This window comes from Corvus cornix, chromosome 8 (assembly GCF_000738735.6).
Source record: "Corvus cornix cornix isolate S_Up_H32 chromosome 8, ASM73873v5, whole genome shotgun sequence".
Taxonomy (NCBI): Eukaryota; Metazoa; Chordata; class Aves; order Passeriformes; family Corvidae; genus Corvus; species Corvus cornix.
The window spans coordinates 18,322,292-18,348,404 of record NC_046338.1 but is presented as its reverse complement, the minus strand read 5'-3'; the positions used below and the strand labels follow the sequence as shown (position 1 = coordinate 18,348,404).

The window sequence follows — 26,113 nt, the reverse complement described above, 5'->3', positions numbered from 1 at the left end:
TGAGTAAGCAGTATGTCTGTTACAGAAAGAGAAAGCTAGGACTTAGAAAATCTCTGTCAAGGTGGACAGAGCCCTGAGCAAACCTGCTGTAGCTGACTCTGCTTTGAGCAAGGATGTTGGACAAGATAGTCCCCAGGCATCCCTTCCAACCACAACCATTCAGAAATTGTATGAAATAACATAAACATGTTTACCACAAAGTTAAATAATGAATAATTGGAGAGAGGATAGCAGAAGCAAGGGAGAAAACATGTTTTAGGATCAGACTTTAAGAAAGCCAGAGTAAGATGGAAGTATTCAGGAAAACTCTTCCAGGCAGTAGGATTTGTGGAGAAGGCTCTCTGTGAAAAATAACAGTAATACAGCTACTCGCTTTCACAGTCTATCTTTGTTAAAGGCCAGGAAATGCAGTTAGACCATATCACTCTGGTTAAGAATTTTCTCCATCTAAAGAAAATTAATGTCAAAAATTGTATCAGGTCCAAAGCTGAGTTCCTGTCTCTCAGCCCAGCACTGCAGCCCATGTGCTTTTGCCTTCAGGCGAATCCTGTTTAGGGTAAAGTAGACCCACTGCTTGCAACATGCTGGGGATTTTTCACCACCCTGTTCCAGTCTCCAAAAAATTGTCATGATTGCAACAAGTACCTGCAATATTGTTAGCTCAGCTGGTTGGCATCAAATTAAGAGGAAGAATGGGCCACACTTTTTGTCCTCTACTTCTAAAAATCGAGGGAAGAGTTATTATAAATAAACTCTTGCCTGTAGGCTTTCTTTTCCAATTTGTTTGTGCAGTGTCAGGGAAATCCTTCATTATAAAGATGATTTCACTTTCAGGAAGCTATATAACATTTTTGTTTGCCAAAAATTTTGCTTTGTAGAAAACAATGCATCAAGGCTTATAAAATACATTTATTTTATAAGCATTGTGCTGAAATGAAAAAAACAGCGAAAAAGAGTAAAAAAGGAAGTCATAGGAAAGAGGGAGATAAATCTCCAAAGATGTATTGCCACTGACTACTGAACCATCAGCTACATCCTTCCCCTGTGTGTTTTTAGATACTTGGTTTATTCCATTCAAACCTTTTGTAATTCTCCCCCTGCCACCTGTGCTTGGGTCACTTAATCATTAACAAACCATTAGGCACATTTTGTGGGGCTGAGTGCATGTGGGTGGAATTCCTTGTGGTTCTGCTCTTTGGGAGGGGGAAGTAAGGCAGGGAAAATGGGCCCTTATATATGGTTTGGGAAGTGGCTTTAGACTGGTTTGAATGATGGCATGCAGGAGGCAAGGCCTATTCCTGCGTGGGTTATTTTCAACCATGGGCTTCAAAAGTCTTACACTGCTTTGGTGGATTATTTTTTTTTTTTGTCTTGTATAGGATTTCTTTCTATTTCACAGCAGAAAGGTCACTAAGAATCACATTTAAGCAACATTCATTTTAGATGAAAACAACTTTTAGAGATTTAATTGTCCTTGGGAAAAGAAACACTACAATGGAACTTCAGCTTCATATTCAGCACTGTCTGCCTATTTGTTTATAGCAAACAATATTTACAGTTGTACAAGCTATGAATAGTGTGTGAGCAATCCTCAGACTGAAATTCACAGAGAACATTCGAACAATCCTGAATAGCAAATTAATTTGAACTAGAAAATTAGGTTTATTGCTCAGATGTGTGCAAAGAGTAGAGTTGACCAAATCCTTTTCCTGAAGTCTTTTTTTGATGTCATTCTTACGTAATGAAAATCAAAGAGGTTTTTTTTAAGATTTCAGTACATCAGTATTGATTTCAGGAGATTTCCCCACTTTCAGATGTGTAGGAGACAAAAAGTGGTAGCATTTTAAAAATGCTTTAATTTGAATTGTGTGATCCAGAATTTTCTGGTTTGGCATTGCAAACAACATTTTGCAGTTGAAATATTAGTTTAGGAAAACAAAAAAAAGTTAAAAAGATGAAATCAAACTCAAAGTAAAAAAAAGATTATAAGAAAATACTTTTTTTCATTTCCCACCACCTATTTTTTTTATTTGCCAGTCAACAAAAGCTTTTGAGATGTAGAATGCCAGGCTGTTTGGCATTTGAAGAACTCAGATTATCCTGGTGTAGAAAAATAGCCCTGTGGAGTATGACGTGGAGGAAGCAGTGAACACTCAGGAAGGAGAAAATGTGGCATGTTTGGCTTTTTATAAAGTGTAAATGCATTGGCCTCTAGCTGAGAGAGGTCGTGATACTGAAGTGAGTTTGGTCCCAAGTGTTAGGGATCTTTAGAAATTAGCTTTTCTCAAAATGTCCACCATTAGGGATCCATTCAGGTTCGCATAATTCAGGCTAGGACAATTCCACTGCTTTCAGTGCTTTTAAGCCATCAGAAAAATTGGTCCCAAAATGTGTTCTCTTTGTCTGAAGATTTGAAGATCTGGGATCAGAACAGTGTGATGGAAATCCACACAATCCCAAAACCAAACAGGTCTGAACTCTCAGGTTTCAAACCAGCCTAGGAAACAAAAGGCACTAAAACGGACTCATCCTATCTGTGCTTATCAGTTTTCACAGGTAAAAATTGATTAAATAAGTTCCTTAAAAAAAAAAAAATCCAAAAAACCAAAAGGCAGCAATTCATAAATGGCTGAGGTTTTTACTCTGCTATAGAAAATCTTCTCCAGACTTCAAGTACTGGTTCTTTTTGTCCTGCTGAAAAAAAGGTAGAAGAAACTGCTATGCTGTTACCTGTGACTTATTAGGAACATAGACAGTGTAGGACTTCTCTGTGTTGGAAGTTCCTGCTTTATTTCTTTCTGATTTTATTGAGTCAACCATTTGAGTGAGCAAAGATTTAAGTTCTACCCACCACAGCCTGATTAAGATGCTGTTTAGTATCCATACATGGGAAAAGCTTTTCTCTTTACAATTTTTATAATAGATGCAACACACACGTTGAATGCTTCTCACTGGCTCTTCAGAGAAAAGACACTTTCAAATGAAAACAAAAGTGACAGTGGTGGCACAGCCATAACATGTATGATATTCTTTGATGGCAAATAAGACTCTTAATTTTTTTCAGTCTTGAAGTATATTCATACTAATACAAATAAATATAAACCCAATATTAGTTTTGCATAGATGTGCTGCTGTGTAGGCTATATAAAACCTTTCAAACTAGGGGGAAACGGTTTAGAGGTTCACAATACATGGAGTTAATGCTGAGTAATCTTCCACATGATGCTTTCCCTCATTTTTCACAATTTCCTACACTTTTTATAGATTGGCTCCTGAGAAGAAAACTAGAAAGGGTCTGTCTGCATACCCTGGGTTTTTTCAGTCTTGCTGTTACTGGCTGCTATAGGGAACAGAGGTAACTCTTCAGAATGGCTGAACAAACCTTTGGACTGAACCAGGCTTATCAGTACAGAATGTAAAATAACTGTTTCTTTATTATTGTTGTTACTGTCATTCAGGTTTTTCCAGCATAGCATAGTATTTCAGCATGAATACTATTTGGGCAGATGTTACATAGGGAAGTGTTTGCATGTTTTGCTGATTTGCAAGTCTGAACACAAAATAGAATAAACTTTGGGTTGTTATATATCAATTATTCCCTTATCAGGATTAATAATAAATTGTATAAAAATAGATCAGAAAAAATTCTGTGGTTTTGTGGTTTGTTTTGTTTTGTTTTGTTTTTTTCAGTCTTTATATGGTGTTGCAGTTTCTACGGTTCCAGAACTCCCACTCTTCTATACTCCTATCGATTTAGTGGATATCAGTGTAGAAATGGCTGGACTGAAGTTTCCAAATCCTTTTGGCCTTGCCAGTGCAACCCCTACTACTAGTTCTTCAATGATTCGAAGAGCATTTGAGGCTGGATGGGGCTTTGCTGTCACTAAAACGTTCTCCCTGGATAAGGTGAGGAAATATTTTAATGTCTATTTTGCATATAACCATTTCTTTGTATATTTGAAAAATCTGAATCTTTGGGGAATAGCTCTGTTATATCCAACTAGCATAAAGATAGCAGGGAAGGGTATGATACATTGTGTAGTTCAACTAGTCTGTGAGGTTTCCACACCGCAGTGACACAATTTCTGGTTATGTTTGTTGTAATATTCTTCCCTTTTATTGCCCCAACCTTTAATACTAGCCAACTATTAAGTGAAAAAATCCATTTTTTAAGATACTGCAGTGAAAGTGTTTTCTGTGAAGGATCAGAATGCAAAGGGAATGAGTAACAGCTTTGTCACATAACTCATGAAAGGCGGATTCTGTGCCAGAGGCTGCCAAGATAAGCCATTGAACTGGAGGTGCAGTTGCAATGTGATAATGTGGCTGCAAGGAGGAGGCTAGGTGGGTAGTGGAAGAGAAGGATGGAGGCAACATAAAACAAGCCTATGGAGAGAAGAGCACAGTGACATCAACCTTCAGTAACACGTAGTGGAGGAGGAAGGAGTTAGAATTCTAAGTCTTGAGGGCTATGGCTCAGTGTGGCACCTTAAATAAAGCATTTTGTGTGTTTTTAAGCATGTAATTGCTTGTTTGAATTCAGGAGAATTGCAACTTCTTGTTGCTACATTCAAAATGGCAAAATGAGACTGAGCAAGAAGTTTAGATAGTGAAAGAAAATAACAGCTTTGATAAACAGATCACAGAGAAAAGAAACAGGTTTTGGGTTGGGATGTAGATATAGTTTGACTTGTGGAGAGAGGAAGAAAAGCAAAGGTGAATCCTTGGACATAGGCCTGAGTAACAGTGTGAATAATAGCAACATATTGTCAGCCAGTAACAAACAGTAGTGTGGGCTGAAGAAAGCTTTTGAGTTTAATTTGGATACAAGAGCCTTTATTCTTGGTTCAGAGGGGGGATATACAAGTGTGCTGATGGATGGAGCAGGAGAGAAAATGTGGATTTTTTCCTCCACCACCTTTCCATGGGTAAGTACCACAGGTGAATTAACTATAGTGGGTGCCCCTCTAGTATGAGGAAGATCTAAGGACAAAATGCTGCTGTATTGCTACAGAATACTGTAAAATATGTCAGGCTAGATTCTGCTGTTGCTTACACCTGTAGCCCTGAGGAAGTAAGTTTCCTCTGGATTGCAGTGGAGATTCCAATCTACTTCACAGGGCTTCTTATTAAAACACTTTTTAGGACAGAAATGTTTCTCAAGTATGTTTACAACTGACTTACATGTATAACATGCCATCAGCTGTAATTATTCAGTGCCTAGGCTACAGGCAACCCATAGCAAGTACTGAGACTTATTTTTTTATCAGTTTTATTGCTGGTATACTGGCAGTCCTGCCAGACTGCACGTTGATTACTGTGCATCTCGAGAGCTAAACAGACACAGGCTGAATTCCAGCTTGGGTGGGAGTTCAGGAGGAAAGACATGCATGTTGTAGGAAGTGATGTTGGTGCTATACTAAGCAGCAGACTCTGAGTCATTCCTGAAATGGCGACTGCAAAGTGTTCCACTGGATGCCATGCTCTGGAGGTGTGACTCAGATGGAGATCTTTCAAGTTTTATTTAAGTATTTGTTTCAATAAGATGCAGAATATTGCCACTATTATTTTTTTTAAGTTAATAAGTTCAGAAAAGTGCTATCTAGTGAATTCTAGTTCAGTGATTGTTATTTCTACCTAAGCTTCCTTCTAGTGTTCATCAGGAGGCAGTACTCTTTCTCTGTGCCTAAACTCTTGAATCATGTGTTGTGCTTAGTAGAACTGTGTCCCACCCAAGTGCTGGCTAGATTTCTATTACTGTGTTCTTCCTAGTACTGCACTTCCCCCAGGTGTGTTAAGCCTTAATATTTGTGACATGATTTGAGATGCGTGGCTGAGCGCTGCTGCAGAAGCAAAATTGCTTTTATTTATCAGAGTAACATGGTACTTAATGCTAAAAAAATAACTATTTTAAATGGGAAGAAATGCTTAGTTAGGTACAGCAGTTCTTATGTGAGCAGAGTATTACAAAAAGGCTGCTCATGTTGACTTAATGCTGGAGCAAGTTGTTGGTAGAGAGTTTGAAGTATTATAGGTTGGCATAACGTGCTAACTTTTTTTTTAACTTCGGTTCTGATTACGTAGACATAAATCTTGTGCGGTGTTAACCAGGGATCAGAATGTTCTCTTGGGCTGTGGTACCAGTGGTGGGGATTTCAGACTGAGCTGTCCTGCCCAGCTAGTCAAAGCAATAGACAAGAGGATGAAGAGTGAAGATTTCCTGATGTAAGGCTACAGAGTTGGTGGGAGGAGGAGGAGCAGCTCCCCAGACGGTGCAGTTCCCAAGAGTGGAAGAGATTCTGGGAGGGAAGAGAGTTTGCTAGACAGTTTTTGGCAGCTGAAGCTTTTCCACTTCGGCCTTGATTGTATGTGATACAAGTAGGATTCTGTGTTCTTCCTTCATCTCCTCATGTTATGTGTCCTGGTGAGGCTTTACTGGTGGGCTTCTTTCTGATTTGCCTAGTGTAAACTGCCTGTGTGGCCATGGGGAGCTTAGCAGCAGGAGAAATCCTCCCTTTTCCAGAGCCAGTGACTGAATTTGCCACTGTGTTCAGACACTGACAGAGGAAACCGGTGACTTCCCTGTTTAACACGGGCATCCTTTAGCAGTTTAGCAAAAGTGACTGATGCAAGCTAAATTTGAGTGACATACAGGTAGTGAAAAGCATATACAGCCCAACCACAAATTTCCATACATTAACTGTGGTGTGATGGAATAAGGTCAGAGAGAAAAGCATGATAAATCTTGGAAGACGGGGATCCAAGGACAGAGATAAAAAGGACTCAGGCTGGATTCTTGTAAGACACGGAATTTATTTCATATGAGCTACTTCTCCTGTTCTCTCTTTCATCATCTAGCACAGAAAGCTCTTCTAAGAAAACACAAGGCTAGGGATCCCTGCAGCCCATGAGAGGCTCTACTGCCTCATACAGAGGAACTCTTGGGTAACAGTGCTGGAGTTCAGCCTCTGGACCGTAATTTACTCCCCTAGTCCTTCTAATCCTCATGTGTCATGGCCTCACCTTGAAAGCGTCACGTGCTGTCACAGAGGGAGTTAGCGCAGAGCGCACTGTTTCGTGCCGTGCTCGCTCTCTTTTTAAACACCCACGTACCTTGCTCATAATTGTCTTCATGACAGCCTTGGTAGCATTTTCTGTTTGTAGGGTGAGCATTTCAACTGTGAGTGATTCAGCAAAGTTTGTTCTTGCATACTACTGTACTATTGTTGAAACCTACAAAAAAGCTAACGTGAGCAATAGCTGAATTTCCTTCAGAGTATTTATACTTCTAAATATACTGCACTCTAAATACTTTAGAAGGTGCTGGATATTATAGTGTAGTGCAAATGTTAATCATAGGGGACTGTACCTGTATGTGTCTGTTGGAATCTGAGGGAGATAGTGACTTGTAGAATGTTATTTACTAAATTAAACATCTTTGCACAGCTGCTTTAGTATCAGCTAGATTTGATTTCTTCCAGAAAAGGGAGTAACTGCTTTTAAAATGGACAATCACTAGGAAAGACAAATGATAGCAGAATAGAAGTGTCCCTTCACATACCTTTTTGTACATTCATGTCTTCCCTTTTTGACTGCAGGATCAATAGCTCATTGCTCTGTTGGTTCAAATAGTATTTCTGTCTTGTTCCGATAACTGTGTGCAGCAACATATTATTTATAAGTTCTGTTTGCAAGGTATTGGAGGGAAATGGGGGAGCTGCATATCACAGAGTCCACAATAAATGGATACCAATTATTACCTCTTTTAGAGCTTAGATGAACGGAAAACTACACGCAGAATGACAGATACTACGTTAATTAAACATATAACTGTGAGTGGGAGGGTTTTAGGAGAAGTGTTATAGTGAGCTGGTTTATTTACTAAGAATTTATCAGTGAGTGTTGCTTAGAACATGAAATTTGCATTAAAACCTGTAATCAGAAAGTTTGTATAAACGTAGTATCAAAATAAGTCAGAGGTTGTATGGTGTGTGTACATCCCTGTGCCATATTCACTACCACAGTGAGGAGCTTATAGCAGAAATTAGGGTTTTATCAGCTGAATTCAGGCTTTGTTGTTTTCTCACTGCAGTGTATGGGCTGTTTAGAAAGACGAAAAAACAACTGGGTTAGCAGAAATGTTTGCTTTGATTTTTAGATGCTTCCTTCACTTCTAAAATTTAATTCTGATTAATCAGATACATCTGTCTTTATTTTGTTGTGACATGCATTGATTTGTGATGCTGTCGCTTTCAATAATGCAGAAACAGTTGCCTTTATTATGAGAACCAGCCGAAATCAACATGCAGACTAACGTCATTTTTAATCTTTAATTTTTTTTTCATTATATATGGAGCAAGTTGCGTGGATGATTATAAAAGCAAAGCTACAATTAAAACTAGATTAAATTTGAGCTAAACCATAGCGGAGGAAACTTTCTAGCCATAATATATGTTTATGCAGCTCACAGATGTAGATTTCACAATACATTTTCAGAACCATTTCTGAATTAAAACCGTTGCTGGCAGAGAATTAATTAATTTGCCCAGTATATATCACATTTCTGTGTGCTGTTATTACAATATACATATTCAGGCTCCAGCTAGTTCTTTCTCTATACATTTGCACTGTGTGCACCTCGCTTCATAATTGAAGGTGGTAAAAAAATCATGGTACAATGATACATTGTTTTCCATAACATTAGTATTTCACAGAAGTGAATCTGTATTACAAAATGTATATTTTTGTATGATATTACAGCATAGTAATTTAGATTAAACTAGTTATAATTTATGGTGCCAAGCCAAAAAGCTATTTAAGATGCATTAAAATGCAGAACCATGACATTTGAAATTCTGATGTTCTTAATATGACAAAGGTTATTCTATGGAGTTTTGCTATAATATGAAATATTAATATTTCACAATACAGTTTTGATGAAGTACAATTTGCCTAGCTTGCATATGATAAAGAAATTAAATGCTTACCAAGGGAGTTCAGTGAGAATTAGAGCCCCGCCTGAACATCTGCTTGAAATGTTATTATCCTGTCCTACTGACAGCATCACTCCCTCATTGTTTTTGAAGATTGACAGCTGAATATTGTACTGATTTCTGCAGCAAATATGTCTAGGTGAACTTTGTTTGGTTTTTAGGAATTTAGAACATGCTTTTGATTTCCATCCTATAATTTTTTTTTTATAACTTTGACATTTGTAGATGCCAGATTGAGGCCTGGTATGCTGTAGCAAAGATAGACCATTGACTTGCAACGAAATGCCAGTTGATATCTCAGTAAACAGAAATATTACTATTCTTTATTGTGTGGTCTGTATGAAAGCTGTATGGGCTTTCTTTGGGGAGACAAATGATCAGATTGTTAATGTCAAATATAAAAGGGACTGTTTGCCTTTCTACTAAATAGCATTAGACAACTTTTATTAACTACATTTTTTGAACAGAAAAATGAGCATTTTATGGGATTCCTTAGCACACAACACTCTTAAATTATTTTCTTGTTTTACAAGTTTTAAAATTACTATTATTAGTATTCTTAGGACTACTTTGTCCTTCATTTTGTTCCATATTTCTGAAAGAATTTTAATAAGAAATACCATCCTTACTGTTTCACAATTTATTGTATTTTTAGATCAGTGCATAAAATTAGAGAAGTTTAACAGAAGAGGTAAAAGGCTATGCTAGGGAAATGCTATAGAAAGTAATTATTATCTTTTAAAATGCTGTAGTTATGCCATTTTATTTTTATATAGAAAATGTGTTATTTAGCTACAAAAACAGAACAAACAGTTCTGTGAATCTGAGTAAGTAGCAGGAAAACACTTTCCTTCTTTTTCTCTGAGACAAAGTATTTCTCTGATATGTTCAACTTAAGGACCAAATCTCATCTCTCTACTTAGTTTTACCCTACTATCTCTGACCCAGTGTAAGCTCCAAGGCTGGAGACCTCTTTACATGCAAATAACTTCAAAAGCTTCAAAATTGCTGTCTGAGGAACTGGAAAGGACTGCATTTAACCATTCTTTTTCCTCAGTCCATATACCTGGTGATACAGGGGTTTGGCATATCTTCACCCTGGAAGAATCTGTCTAGAGAGATGTAGCACAGCTTGAACACTGTGAAAGAGAGACCAAAGATTCCAGAACTGAGAGCTTTAACAAAGTCATTATTGATAAGCCAAGGCCTTTCCTACCACAGCTGAAGTCTGCACCTACCACAGCTGAGGTCTGCACCAGGTAAATGCACACCTTAAATAGTTGCAGGTGTGCATCTTGACACCAGCAAATTTGTAAATGAGGCACTTCAGGCCATTTAAAAATCTGTTTTTACCATCAATAATTCTGATTATTTTGGCCAGTTAATATTTCTAATGCTGAAGATAACAAACTGCATTTTTAAAGCTAGAGTTTAACAACAATCTGTAAAAAGTCTCTCTTTCTCTTTGTGTTTGTATTTACTACTTTAGAAATTAAAAACTTCTTACAAGTTTGTGATAAAAATTAAACCTCTGAGGAAATGTTTAGTCCCCCTCTTCCTGTAGCATTAAATATCACAGAAATGCTGCATTTCTTCTGCAGTGAGAGTCTGTCTTCTGCAAAGAGTCTCTCATGGAGAAGTCTGTTATCTCAAGGCGTGGAGCACAATGTGACAATTCATCAGTGGAAGACAGGGATCTGTCATGCAGGGGTGTTGAACATTGGGTCAGTAAACCTCATCTGTGCTAAAGGACAGGATTTTTACAACCAGAGGATCTGCAATTTTCTTCCCCTGTTATCACTTTTCCTGCATTCCTCATGGAGCAGAGTGAGTGTGGCTATAACTTTTATATCACAGAGTCTAAGCTGGCAATGGCTTACCTTCCTCAGAGCTGCACATGAAGCTGGCCAGCAAAGGTAAAACCACACATGTGTCCAAAACGAGTTCTTGATAGGCTTCAGGATTCTCATTTATGTCTAAAGGATTTGGTTTCTGTTCGTCTGGGGAATTTTTATGCAGTATTTAGAGGTTGTTTCTTTTTCCTGTCTTTTTCTTCTGGAGTTGGTGGTTCAAAACAGTGTAGCCAGAGTTCATATACATATATGAAGTGTAAATTTGAACATTAATCTTCAGCTTGAATATTTTAGGCAGCTTATGTAGAAAAGACTTTTAAATCAGTCTTTAAGGTATTTTTTAATCTGAAAACTGTTGCATGTTCTAATGAAACTTATAGTGCACTTAGATTGGCATAATTGAGAAGGAGTTCCTCTGTAATTCTGAAGCACCATACAGATGCAACTCTGGGTATTTTCCTACATTAGCCTTTATATAAAAAATAGCTTCCAAAAGTAGGAGCGTTCATTCCTGCTCAGTATAATAGGTGCTGTTCTGGTAGTGACCAGAACTTGAGAGGTTGTAGTTTCTATTCATAGTGCAACTATTACCAAGTTAGTCAAACAAAATGGATGCAAATTTTACACTGGTTAAAAATCAGAACAGTATTTCTTTTTATATTGAAGAAGCTACTTTGCTCTTTACTAATTTTGCTTTATTTACCTAATTCTTCTGAAAATACCTGCAAATATTTATCGAGAGAGACAAGGAGAGCACACATGCCTGATTTTCCAGTCATGCTGAGGATCTGCAAGTCCTGTTGGCTGTGTCTGAAGTACTCAACATTTTTGAATCCTGTATAAACAGGATTCTAAAAAGCAAATATGTAACATACTTGTGTAAAACATTGTTCAGCTATATTTTTCTGTAGTTGTTTTGTATGTCCTTGGAAGGTTGTTGATGATTTTGGCAACGACTCATATAAATTTTGTCTGAAAGGAATTCAGCTAAAAAGGCAGCTTGAATGTAAGCTAGAAATTTGTATGTGTAATTCTGAAATTTAGAATTTTCTCATTTATTCCATTCTCAATTCAGATTTGTTGCAAACCTTTTAGTATTGTTGCATCGTATTAGTTGCATGCAACCAACTGCATCTATCTTTCTTAAGTGGCATATATTTTATAATTTATTAGAAAAGGTTGTAGGAAATTGTTTTTAATAGTTATATTGAAAATGCAGCTAAGACAATCACAGCATAAGGACATATTTAACATATTTTAGTTTCTTAGCATAAATGAAAAACTTCCCTATTTTTTGAAATTGTTAAGATACACTTTATTAGCTAAGCACAGATATTCAGGAAAAAATGAAATCTTTATTTTGTCATTATAGAATTCAGAAGTTTCCCTTGTTTCAAGTCATTGAGTTTTTGACTCTCCCCATTTGGTTAAGGGCGTCTGTGAGAGTTTGGGGTTTTTTCCCTCATTTCTACATTCTAATTATAAAAAAAATCCCAAACACCGTCTAGAATTCAGTACACCTACTGAGATACTGAAGTGGAATAAAGGAAAATGGTCGTCATGATTCAGGTGCTCTCATTTATAGTTCAGCATCTTTGCTGAGGTCTGCATTTGTTGCTGTGGTCAAATGCTGGCTTCTGCAAAAGCCTAGGTGACACTTTGGGACCCCACCTCTGCCCACTGCCATTTTAAGGCTGCAGATGCCTTGGGGAAGACCTTCCAGTGCTGGGCCTCCTCCCCTGGCACCAGCTGGTGGCTCCTGCTTCAGCTGGGCACGTTACAAGGCAGCTGTGCTGTTAGGTGACTGCTGTTCTGCTCTGTACCACGACAGGCTGAGGAGACCTGAAGCACCTCATGCAGCAGCTGTTGTCCCAAGATTCCTGGGTGGTCCATGGACTCTTGCAACATCTTTGCAGAAATGTGGTCCTGAATTGACCCTGCAGAGACACTCTTAGGTCGGTGTCAAGCATGTATGTGCGTACAGCTCGTGTTAAGAATTTTGCAGGCATTAGCTGAAATGATGTAACTGTCTCAGAACTGGCTTATGTTTCCACACACAGGTTTACAGGGTTTAGCTTAATCACTTTTCAAGGAATTTTTGGTTATACCAGTGTAGCTTCTATATAAGGGCAATACACTTCTCCTAAGTGTTTGAGTTACCTCAGGTCTTGAGTTCCCGCTTGGTAAATGAAAAGGGTATGGCTGTGTTTAACATCTGATTTGCCCACACAAGAAGTTAAGAAAGCAAAGAGCTGATTTTTGAATCTCATGGTGATATAATTGCATTTACTCCTGATTGACATTGTTGCAAAAGCAGAATGAAGTCCCATATGTTTAAAAAAACTGACAGGTTCTTGTGTTAAAATACCTATTACGAATCCAACTATGTATGCGAATGTATTCTAAATAACATTTCTTATCATTATTTGAGATACAGTTACCTAAAGTTTTTCACTACAATTGCGATTGTGGGACTCTATCCTTCAGTCAGGAAGCATAGGATTTTTGTGAATAAATCCTCTAGAGTTTATTCAAGGAGGAGACAAGTGTATCCATCCTGTGAACTTTGGAATTACTACTTTAAGAAATATCCAAAAAGCTTTTGTCATTGCTAATTGCAGAATACAATTTTTGGTCTATAGAAAAAGGAAATAGGAACAGACATTTTCAATAATTCCTTAATATTCATGTTATATTAGTCTTTAATTGTAATTTCCCACATCATGTATTATAAGGCCATAACTTTAGATTTGTGTGGAGGACTTGATACTACTTCAAAAATTATTTATACTGAATTGCAGTAATGCTGTTGAATTATTATTGAGTATTGACATTTTATACTATAATCTATTTTGGCTTTCCTGGCACATTTTGGACTATGAAGCAGTTAATTACAATGCAAGTATAGGTCTCGAAAACAGCTATCACCACCTTTTCACTGTTCTAGAACATATATTTAAACCTACAATATGTTAGTAAGTTTAAAAATTATTTTTGTCCCTAACTTCTGCTTGCCTGACTACTCTGATAATTTAGTGCAGTATAAGAGTTTAAAAAAATTAAATTCCTAAACCACATTACAAATGAAGAAGACATAAACTAATGTTATTGCTGAATGTTTCTTTGTTAGCAGCTGACCTTCTATTCCTAGAGAAAAGAAAGTCTTGGCTAGAAGACAGTTCAATAAATGAACAGGCTATATATTGATTTTTCTCCCTCTTTCCTTGTTATGTAATATGATTTCCCTTCCCTTGCAAGGGTTGCCGTTGTACAGGATAGGGCTGGGATCATGGTCATGGAAGCGTATGGGAATGTGTAGACTAAGGAAGGCTGTCACAGCAGTCAATAAGATCTGAGAGGTGTTGACTAATTGCCTGCTAATTACACAGTAAATTGTCTAATTAAGCTGATGGTTAATTAGGGTACGCTCGCACAGCAGTCTTATGGAATTTTTGTCTGATGTCTGGGAAGCAGCTTGTGTAATTGGCAAACTGGTAAGGACTGGCAGAGAACATGACTGGGAAGCCCGCTGCCAGTAGATGACAGAATAAGGATGCGTTTGCACAAAGGTTGTCATGTGAACACGCAGGGGTTTGTTAGCCTTCTCCAGCTACGTGGCAGCCAGCACAACGAGGAATTGAGCTGAAAGCTGCTGGAAGCTGTAAATAAAATAAGGCTTAAGCGTGTGATATTAGAAAAGCAGTGACATGTGCTCTTATATTTTAGTCAGTTTGAACTTTAGATAAACACAGGGTATCAAAATTCTCATGTACAGAGAACTTCACCAAACTGTGTGACTTGACCATGGCAGTAATTATGGTATTTTGATCTATTTAGTGGAGTCCCAAAGTGATCCTGTTTCCAGGGACATGCTGTATGTGTGTTGTTGTTGAAAAAGTATAGCTGTTAATAAGGATGCTTGCCAGCGATCATAACCGTCATGTGTGGCATTCTGAATGCACTTTAGTTAGTATTGTGTCCATCCCTAAATGTGACAGAGTATGAGCAGGTCACAGTGGTGCTCTGAATAAAATATGTGTGCACTATACATAACCATAATATCATTAATAAAAATCCAGATTCCAGATTCTGACCCAAAGGCAATGGAAATGGTCAGGAATACTAAGCAGAGAGAACCTGGACAGCACAAATTCTGCCACACATCAGTTTGCTGTGACTTAAATTTTTCATTCGGTAAAATGACATGGTATGTGGACTTTCTTAAAGTTAATTACAAATGTAATTATCCTGCAGAATCAGAGTTGCACAACACAGGATTGAGTCTTCACATGACATTGTGATGTAATTTTGAGTTAGGTATCTGCAAGATCTATGAAAAGTATAGCTCTTTGTACATCATGAGCTAAACCAAAGAAGGTGTGCATGTGTATATGTGCTTATTTGTTAAGAATGTTTTGATGTCACTTGAGCAAAGTGAAACTTAATGTCCACTTCGTTTCTTGGAAATCACATTTGTTTCAGTGGTCCCCATCATTTTACTTCTAAGCATTTGAAGTATGTGGTTTAGACACAGTGTCTTTCTGGAACAAAAAGAAAAATTAAGTGAAGTCCAGATCTGGTTTGGTGCTGAAACTGTTGATTTTCATTTTTTTCTTTTAAAGTTAAAGCACATATATGTTTCTTCTCCCACAGAAAAAGAATTTCAAAACAATCAAACTTTGAGGGATTAAATTATACTTTCTTTGAATTAATAAAGCCAATTGTATCCTGTGATCTTGCTGCTTCTACTTACCTGCACAGTTAATAATGCCTTTATGGAGCACCCTCTATGTTGTGAATGTTTGTTTATGATTTTTCCTTCAAAAATAATTGAGTAAAATCACGGTACGCTAAGAACGTTCTCACTGTGCCAGCCTTCAGACACAGGACTCCAAACACACAGAGGCTAATCTAGAAGGCCTTAAACCTGCTCTGAGGGGGATTATAACAATACCTGTAATGTTGCTCCTCTGCGTGTATTTCCACAGAAGAAAATGCTACAGTTCCCCTGCATCAGATCCCATGAATTATTGCATAAAACAAATAAGGTGAGGTACATTGATTCAAGTCAAAACCATACAGGGAGGCCCTGTGTACATAATTTTCTTTCAAATAAAATATACTTTAAATTTGCATTAAATATTTACATGTATGGTTTTTCCACATCTGTCTGCACATATGAAAAAACAAACCTCCTCAATTAATTTTTCCTTACTGTTTTTAAGGATTATTCTTTAAAAGTATTGGAGAAACTATTGTTTTTGCTTCTGACAGCATATTCAGGAACAAAGCTCACTTCACCAGCCAACTGCAACTGAAAGCATACGGTGCAACCATCACAGTTGCTTTCATTTTCTGTCATGGGGCAGCAAATGGATACATTCTAATGCATTTTATTCTCTGAAGACAAAGAAAGGAGTTCAGAGGATAATTGTTACCTTATTATATCCTTCAAAAGGAATTTCTGGCACATGCTATTATGATTTATGTTTTAATAAATCACACAAACATAGGAAAGCATGTCTCCAGTAATTCACATGGTATACTAAATGTAGGTATGTAAAGCCCTATTGCAATATCACGATCTGTAATAAAAATTGTGTGGCAATAATGCTGCTGTTAAACAGCATCAATAGCCAACTTATTTTAGAAATAGTTTTTTTTAAATGTACCAATTTTTTTCATCTGCAGTTATTGCTCTATCTTATATGACTGTGGAATCTATCAAAATTGGGAGCATTTCCCAAATTTCCCTAATGCAGTGTGTCCCAAAGCATCTTCCTTGTCTGTTTTCAAGCCTCATGCTTAAACAATGGAGTGAGAGGAGCACGCTGTCGGCGCAGTGTCGGCGTTGTGTTCAGCTTTATTGCCTGTGATGGTTCTCTCCCTGTGCAGTTCAGGAGGGTTCCTGTTTGCACCCTTTTATTTAATGTGTATATCAAGCCATAGAGAACGTTTAGTAAAGTGACATTGATTGAAGTGTTTTCAATATGTTGAAACTCAGCTTTATAACTCTCAGCTGATTTAGCTGGAGCAGCTGATTGCATTGTTCAGTGTTTGTGGGAGACTGGGGCATGGTTGAAAGCACACTGAGCAGAAGTCAATCCAGACAAGATAGGAGCGATGCTGGGATCATTAGAGAAAACTTCCAGAGGCTACAGCAAGAGAATTATCAGTCCTTCTGGCTGAGGGATGTAGTTCCATTCCAGGCTGTAGCTGCAAGAACAGACAAGAGCCAGAAGCCTACACCCCTTTTGTTTTCTGAATACAAGCTTTGCAATGAGTATCCATGCTTTATATTTCAAGATTAACCTACTGCCAGCTCATGCTATATTGGACTGGGTCTTCAATCTACCCAAATATTGTTAGTGGTGACAAACTTCATGGCTTGAATTCTGCAAGGGGAATCAAAACTGCCCCCAGCCCATACTGCCTGTTTGGGGAGCGGAAGGAGATGCTGGCAGTTCACAGAACACTGTTGTTGCACGTGCTTGGAGCTCCTGCCCAGGGTGATCTGTAACAGCCCAAATCCCTTAACTGCAGCACAAACTCAGAGAGCTTGTTTTTCCTCCCTAACTTTGCAAGAATTGAGGAAAGGATGAATACTGGGTTTCTAGTTACTACTGCTTTTTATTATTCTGTTTAAGTTTATACTGCTGCCAAGAACAGTGTTCTCAGAAGGTCAGCTGATGGCTGCTCTTGTGTAGGAGGTATATTTTAAAGACTGACAGGAGTACCTGGAATAGGTGATTTCACATGGAGGTAATGCAGGTCTCGAACACATAAATAAACAAAATTTTATTTTCCTATATTCTGGATATAGTCAAACTCAGATGAATTTCTCTGTTGACATTCATGGATTTTTTTGTTTGATACCCAGAAACGATTTTTGCCTTTAAGAAGAACAGAATATTGGAGTCCATGTCCAAATTTTTGGAGTATGTATTTTTGAGTGTCACATTTCTTTTTTCATTTCTTATTCTAGGCTAAAAATCTGCATTTATCTTGGTTAAACTGGAACAAATCTATCAGCCAGAAAATTCATAATAGTATATTATAATTTTTCTAGAAACAGCAATGCCAATTTAATCTTCACTTTACAATAATACTGTATATATCCAAGTACATGGTTTTCTTTACTTGAGCAACTTTACTCTCATAATATAATTTACATTTTCATTTCTATTTTAACACTATGGTTAGAGAAGGCTCTAAAAATGTATGAGAGAGAGAGTAAGAATATATCTGAGAGTAAAGTATTAAAATGATAAACTAAGGACCATCAATCTTATGACTTCTTTCTTATGCCCCTCTCTACAATACTAAAAGTGATGCTTTGCTACCGTAGCAAAAATTGTTCTTACTGTGTGTTGGGAGTTATGTACCTGTGGATATATAAGCTCTGTCTTGTGCTGTTTATTTCCTTGCTTTTTGGTGGTGTTTTTTGTATTTCTTTCATTCCTTCTTTAACATAATTTTAAAAAATTAGTTCCAGAGAGTGCAAGGATTTAATGAGGTTTTAAATGACCAAAAAATAACAGTTTCTACAGAAAGAGAGTGACGTATTTCAAACTCTCTTAAAATTAAATCTGGTGGTCAAATTTATGCAGAGGAGATTCTTTGTCCAACATCCTCCATGTCTAGCTTGCTTCAATTATGTTCAAGGGTTCACATTCCTACCCGGTCTCCTCCTCATGTGTTCTCCTTGTCTTTTAAGAAAACTTCTTCCAGCCAGCCATTTCTCTGCCTAACTGAGCTGGTATCATGGGCAGTGGACCATCCATAGGTGCTTGGCTTTTGCAACACGCGCTGGACTGCTTCCTGTTCCTACTGTAAATGTTGGAACACAGCATCACTCAAATTCCTGCTTTTCTGTCTATTACTCAAGAGTTCACAGTGTGCTTGCTGGTATTCAAAGCCATGATGTTAGTGCCTGTTACATACAAAATAATATGACTTAATAGCGTAATTGAGGATGTAGCACTTGCATTCAGCACGTGTATTTACAGTGAAGTGTCTTGATATAGCTGAGCTCTCAGGGACAGAAACATCAAGTGCAACAAAGAAAAACATTTTTTTTCCAAGTGGTGGAAATGAGAGTTGTTTATTTTGAGAGATCTTATGTAAACGTAACTGGGGGAGGAAAAGTAAGCCAACGTTTCCAGCCAATCCACGCCTGTACACTCATATCTCTGCTGGCTGGAGCTTTCCCCTTTGGTGCCGTTAGCATTTTCATTTCAAAAAACGACAGTCTGCAGTGGAAGCAGTAAAAATGTTCAACCTGTGGTTTAAATTATTGATTTTTTTGAATATTGAAGCAGTATTTCAAATGGGTTTTGTTTGAGTTACTTCAGGGTAGAGGGTTCCAGAGGTAATTTGATATCTAAAAGCCTGTGTATTTCAAAGCCATTTCAGTCTTTTGAGTTCCTTCAGCTGATTGGGTAAAATACCTTATTGTCTCCTGAATTGCAGGCAATAGATAAACTGCAGCTCAAGGTTAGCGCGTAGACCAGCGTACAATGCTCCTGGTGATTTATTATGCGTACTCAGTGTCCAATCAACTGACAAAAAATACCTCATTTATTTTTAATGCAGTAACTTATCTTCACTTAAAAAAGAAAAAATCTTTTGAGATGCTAGTGTTCACAATTGAGATGGGGGAGCTCTGTTTCCTGTATCGCTAGGCAATGATGCATAATTAAAATTAGGTGAATTCATGGTATAAAATCCAGTATGTGTAAATAAGAAGTAGGTGCATGTATTTTCACAAATAGATCATTACGTTGCTGCAGAATAGAATGGCTGTAGTGAGAGAGAAGTCACTTTTAAACAACTGCAGTAGAAGCGGCACTCAGAGCTCTCTTTCACAAAGGCTGGGTTATTGGTGGTTGTACACATGCAGTGTTTAGGAAATTAGCCATTCTCAGAACCCTTCTAGTCACAGGGGGAAAAAAAGTAAAAATGGTATTACTTTAGTAAGGCTTAGATCTGGTGGTGAAGCCATATTGAAATGAATATTGGAGTTGATGGGAACTGTGTAAACTAAATTAATTGCAGGAATGGGCCCAGTTAAGAAGGGTTATTTCCACTAATGACACTAAATATCACAGAATAATGGTGTGAGTCAGATTTTAAACAGGTTTTTTGCCTTAAGGAGGCTATGGTTTAAAGAGTACCAAAACTAAAAAAAAAGCAAAAAAAACTTCACTAAAGTATGGATTATGCAAATTTAAAAATTATGCAATTTGTTTTGCATATTGGTATATATATGTCATATATGTTTAAATAAAATTAAAATATATGAATATAAGTTGTGAGAAGATGTATGGCATAAAGAGTTTATGTAATGCCCAATTGGTTTCCATCTTAAAATAACGCTACAACTACAATACAATCCTACAATAACTAGTTTCTGTGAGTGTAGTTTAAGAATTTGTCAGATTTTGTTGATCCTCTTGGGATCTGCACTACAGCATTTTGCATTTTAGTTTCCAAAATCCCCTTTAAATCCCATGAGTTCCTGCTGTACTAGTGTGTGTACAGAACAGTTTTATCCGTCCTGTTCTAGGTGTGCAGCAAAGAAGTCTGCTCTGCCCTGTAGTACTGGCTGCACTAGGGGAAGGCTGTCTAAAATAGCAGAGGTGTAAAAATCCAGACCCGTAATGCCTCCAAAACCAGAAATGTGCAGTCTATGCCTGCCTATATACTTAATTGTTTTGCACATTAATTGAGCATAGACTATGCTGTATAGATGAGTCTCCATACGTGGGGATAAGCTTTGGGCTGAGAAGAGCCTCGGTAATTCCTGGGTGTATGAGGTAATGCTGGGTGTCAGTGTTGTGGAGCTCTCCTTGGCCCTGATGCAAACTTGGCTTCACTGCCCTTGGAGTGAGATTGCTCCTGTGATCTGGCACGTGGAAGTAGTGGGTATATCCTGTTTCTTAGTGAAGTTTTGCAGTGAGCTGTGCTTTAAACTCCATGGTTCCATAGTAGGAAGAAGGAGGCAAAGGCAATCCCTGTGTTCTGCCCTCTCTAGCTCAGGACAGACTTACTCTTAGTATTCCAGTTTTGAGCATGTACAAGCCTTTTGCAGGAGGTCTCAGCTGGCTGTGCCATTAATGGTGCCAGAGATCCAGCCCCAGCTGTCATATACTTTCTTGCACCCCTGTGGCAGTAAGAGTGGGAACATTTACAACAGATTCCCAAATGAAACCCTAACTCAATTATAGTGTCTAACAACCATCTTCCTATTGATTTCAGGGGGAATGGACTTCATATCTACCTTATCTGTGTGTGCCTGCTAGATCCTCTGATGAGCATATTTACTTAACTGACAGACCTGAGCAATGACTCCAGAGAGGGCTGGGGTTTGGGACTTGTTATACATTTGATGAAAAAGGACATGCTTAGCTTAGAATATTGTTTTTCCTTGGTGGTAAACAGGAGAATGGTCCTGCTAGGAATTTCCATGTGTCATGGCTGCTTTCAGTTCTTACAAGAATATTTTAATGAGCTTTGATCTTTTTGCTGTATTAAATTTGTGCTTTATGTCCCACAGGGTGGATTTTTAAAAGCCAATAGAATGTGTCATTTTTCATGGGCATTTAAAAAAGTTAATAGGCATTGACTAAGCTACTGCTATGAAAACTTCAGGTGAATGTAGAGGAAAACCAGACTGGAGATGGGGCCTCTGTGTCTGCGTCAAACCCCGACAATCTGCCACAAGCAGATGGGAAACAGAGCTTGTCCTTTGGCATAAAAATTCTATGTGCACTTCAGCACTTCTCTACATGGATTTCTGCCTGTCAGAGAGGGTATAACATCTGCAAACACTGAATGTTTATTTATTAAGAGCTCAGTCTGGAAAAGCAGAATCAGCCCATCAGGCAGGAAATCTCCACTTTGAAGCTCTCAAGTGGAAAAAGCCATTTCTGTCTAGATTATTGAGCCCATGTGTGGTACCCTTGTGATGACTGATGGATGATCACACGGTGCTCTCAGAGGAGCTCAGATCTCCCAATGACGGACCCGGGTATGCTTGTTCTACCCTTCCTGAGCTTGGTCCACCCAGGATTTGCATTTCCAAATGCACTCCCTGGGATGTTTACATCCTACCCCAGGTTCTGTATGAGCCGTCCTGCTAGAGAAGTACAGCATGCTTATCAATCAAAATATGCCAGAGGAGTTTGTTCCATGATTCAGGGGGTCAGAAAAAACCCATTAGTCATTACAAAAATGGTAATTAATTCAGGATGATAGTTTTATTTGCAGTGCAAGATTTGAGATTCCTTGCAAGTTGATTCACAGAAAAGTAATTTTGAAAGAATGTTGTAAGTTATTTGGTTTTTCCTTTTTTTAGCTTAAACCTGTTACGAAAAGTAGTTCAACTACTTTTATGTCTATGAACATAAAATCTAACAGTTTGCATGCAATATTCTTATGTGGTTCCTTACTCTGTAGTCAATACAAAGAGGAAAATGCTAGGGTTTTTTCATGAATTTTAAGGTAGATGAGGCCTCCAGCAAAAATCAAAATCTATTTTAAAGATCCTGTCTAAAATGTAGTGCTGAATTAAAATTGGTTTGAATCTCTTACAAGATGTTCAAATGCTGAGTTAAAATTCACAGGAACTGATATTTTCATGGTTTGTTTATCCCCATGATTTTTGTATCCAGATCTCTGTATAATCAGGCTCTGAGACTGTGGCTTAGCCTTGAAATCCCTCTCTTACAAAAGACCCTTTGGCTTCCAGACGACTTTTACATAGAAAAAGATAAAAGGAGTATGTTCAAAACAAAGTTAATGTTTAAGAGCTCAGTTATCAAAGTAGTAATCTATGGCTAGATCATCATTGGAATGCAAAGCAAAATATTCCTTTAGATACTTCCATCTTCCCTGTACCTCTTTTTCTATGACTTGAAATTGTTTAATGCTACCTGGAGAATTGATGCTTTGAAAGTTACATACGTAGCTATTTAAATAGCATCCCAAATAGAATCTATATTGTCCTTGCATTTCTCAATCCTAAATACACACAAATGTTAATCAATGCTTATAGTACTTAGCATCCTTAATCCTAATGGAAAAAGAAAATACGAAAGTAGGTTCAAGACGTACCTCAGTATTTGCAATTCATCCCCAGCAGAAAATTTAAATACATGCTTGAAGGAAGTAATGTGACTCTCATCCTAATTACTCAATCCAGCAATAAAAATATTTTGGATTATACATAAATTTAAATATAACTTTGGTGATCTGTAACTCCCTGATGTTGATTCTTTGTGCAAGAATTTTAACAAGTCTTTAAATAGGACTGTAGTTAAAAGATTTTTATTCTTGATTATTGAAGAAATCATTTATTTTTCCCCTGAAGGTAGGCATCTAGTCTCCCCTCCTCCTAGGAGAATATAATAGTCTTGATTTACTTAGAGAAATCTGGAGGAAAATATTTTAGTGATGGTTCACAATTTACTAATGGAGTTTTACAAAACAGCCTCTAGGAACAGCTAGAAATACATTGATTATATGGCTTCCCTGTGAGAAAACAGTAATTAAAATTATACCACAGATTCTATCAGGACATGTTAATATTTAATTAGGCAATAAATGAGCTTGGTACAGGTGTCCAGAGTTGTTGACAGGAGCTTTTTTAATCCATGTAGTATTGTCTCTTAGATAAATAGTTACCTCTGTGCTTTTTCCAGTGTGAAGTTACATGCCTAATTAGCAGCCATTAGTATTGCTGTGTTAGAATTATGAGATGAACTGCAATTCTCTTCTATTTTTCTTCCAGAGAAGCTCATTCTGTGGTCTTGTGTGTCTTGGCTTCTAGGTCATCCTGTAAGGAACCTCCCGATACTGATGTTGCCCTATTGCCTTCCTACAGTATTTTGTTTAGCAATTAGAAAACAATGTTATAGAAACTAACATTGAGTTTTGTCTAATGATGATGTTTGAAAAAATGATATTAATTTGGTGTCCCCATCAAGTACAAGAAGAGAATTTGTATTCTCCTTGTAAGCATGTCTCCCTTTAGTGACTCTTTCAAACTTCCTGATACAAATACATAATGTATATAATATTTAATGCAAATTCTTCCTTCTCCTTCCTGGATCTTATTTTTTTTAAGGGTTCTTCCCTATGTTGGTTCCTCCCTGATTTTCTTCGACTCACACTTCTTTAAAAGTGCCTTTTCATTCCCATTTCACGGGGCCATTCAATAGCACTCTTCTAGAAAGAAGTCTTAAGAATTGCTGCTCCTTTATTTGGTCAATTAAGTACATTTACATCTCATCAAGTTTTGACCACTGGTTAGAGGATGATATTCCCTAACAACTGAAAATGGACTAATATTTTTAGATGTCTGTAAAATAATTAATCTGTTAAGGCAAGCTAAGTTTTTATGATCTAAATCCACTGTAGTCCCAAGGGTAAGCATTATAGACTGAAGTACTGTATTTCAGTTATTATGCATTAATTTTCCACCTTTGTGAAGGTACATAGGTCCTTAAAAGCCATGGCACAGAAATTTCGGTTTGGGATACAGATCAAAAGTTGCAATCAGTGCAGGTATTTTATTTACCCATGTACTGCTATTTTATTCCATTCTCTTCTCCTCAAATGGTTAGCATTGCATCATTTGCATTGTAGTTTTCTGTTCTTGTGACCTCTTACTGAAAATTAATTAATGTTTTAAGGCAATTACTGAACATTTTTCTCATCAGTCAGCTAAAGCAACCATTTGTTGATTAGGTAGTTTTCTATATCAAAACACCAAGACTCAACAATTATAGAATCATTTAGGTTGGCAAAGACCCTTAGGATCATCAAATCCAACCAATAACCCCGAACTGCAAAAACAGATCCAAAAGTGAATATCTGCATACAGATACAACTTTCTTGCAAGAATTGTAAGTTCTACTTCTCTCTTCTTTGATGGGTGTAGTTTTTGACCACAATACAGTTTGACAGCAGAAATTTAATCATGTCCTTCTGCTTAGACCTTTATCAGAAAGCTGATAAAATGTGTGCTCACACTGAGCATTAGCAGGAAATTTTTCAAATGTCCTTCAGGGTTTTTTTTTCTTTCTCTTCTTTCCATCCCTCACTTCTCTGTCTCTCGCAGAGAAACTGATATAAAGCTGATGAGAATTTGGATTTGCTTTGAAAGCATCTTTTGTTCAAAGACTAATTTTAACCTTGTGATAGAAATTGCTTTTTGTATTCTGTTGAATGTGATATCTAGTAATTGTTTGTCAAGACAAAGTGCTGTAGGAAATAATACATTTTAAAAATTATCTTTTGTAATTACAGTAAAAGTGCCCTTATATTCTAATGCCTAGAAAACAAGCAAATATGTAAAAAAAGAGAAAAAAATTAAATGCTTTAATTTTAAAGCAATGTGGCCTTCTGTTGTAAAAAGTGGGGTGTCTTGAAACCGCTCAAGCAAATGTAATTGTCAGCAAAGATCAAATACTTCATTTTCTTACGAAATATACAACTCAACTAGAAAAAATTTGTAGATCTGACACAAATATTATATTTTTTATTCTATTTTTTTTTACTTCTGCTCATAATTTGTATTGTATTTGAACCTCCTGTTTTATTGTTTTAGGAAGCTTAAGTTTATAATATTGCAACTTCTAGATGAACTGTCATGTCTGAATGAACAAAGTTTGGGGGATGGCTGTTGTTTTAAGCAAGGGCAGCAAACCATTTCTGTTTGACTTACAGTGGGGATGGGATTGTTCCACAATTATTCTCACGTAAAGAGAGCAAATTTTTTTTTTTTAATACACTGATCTAGTAAGATTATCTAAAGAGCTTGGGATTTTGCTGTCTTCATCACAAGTTATCGTACTGAAGGCCTTCTGTCTGGGAATTGCATTAGTAAGGAAGGTGTGCTGAGCAAGCAGCAATGATAACAGCTTAGGTAGAAATGAAGTTTGGTGTCTGTAAATTTTGAAGTTTCTCATGCGTTCTCATGGTTAAATCTTAAAGCACTAATGAGACAGTATAGAAAAACATCAAATATGTGGTAACTAAACCTCTTACTTGTCATTTGTCTTTCACACAATATGAGTGGTTCAGCAGTTTTTCTCCAAAGTCCTGACGCGCTGCTTTTTCCCTTGAGGGGCTGCAGTTTTCTGTGCTAACTTTGTGATTTGGAAAGCCAGCTTACTTACTGAAGCTGTAGTGTTAAATTGGTTTAATAAACACAAATGCAATAGTTTAATGTTGTAAAAGCATTTATGAGGTAATGGTCTA

General features: G+C 37.2%; 1 protein-coding gene across 5 annotated transcripts in view; it reads left to right on the top strand.

Annotated features, from left to right (window-relative positions):
- DPYD (dihydropyrimidine dehydrogenase) overlaps positions 1–26,113 on the top strand; it is a 354,140-nt gene that overhangs the window by 185,275 nt on the left and 142,752 nt on the right. For all 5 annotated transcript variants that reach the window (XM_039555944.1, XM_039555945.1, XM_039555946.1 and 2 more), the window contains one exon: positions 3,691–3,906. In XM_039555944.1, the coding sequence (XP_039411878.1) occupies positions 3,691–3,906 (216 nt within the window). The remainder of the gene's footprint in view (positions 1–3,690; positions 3,907–26,113) is intronic.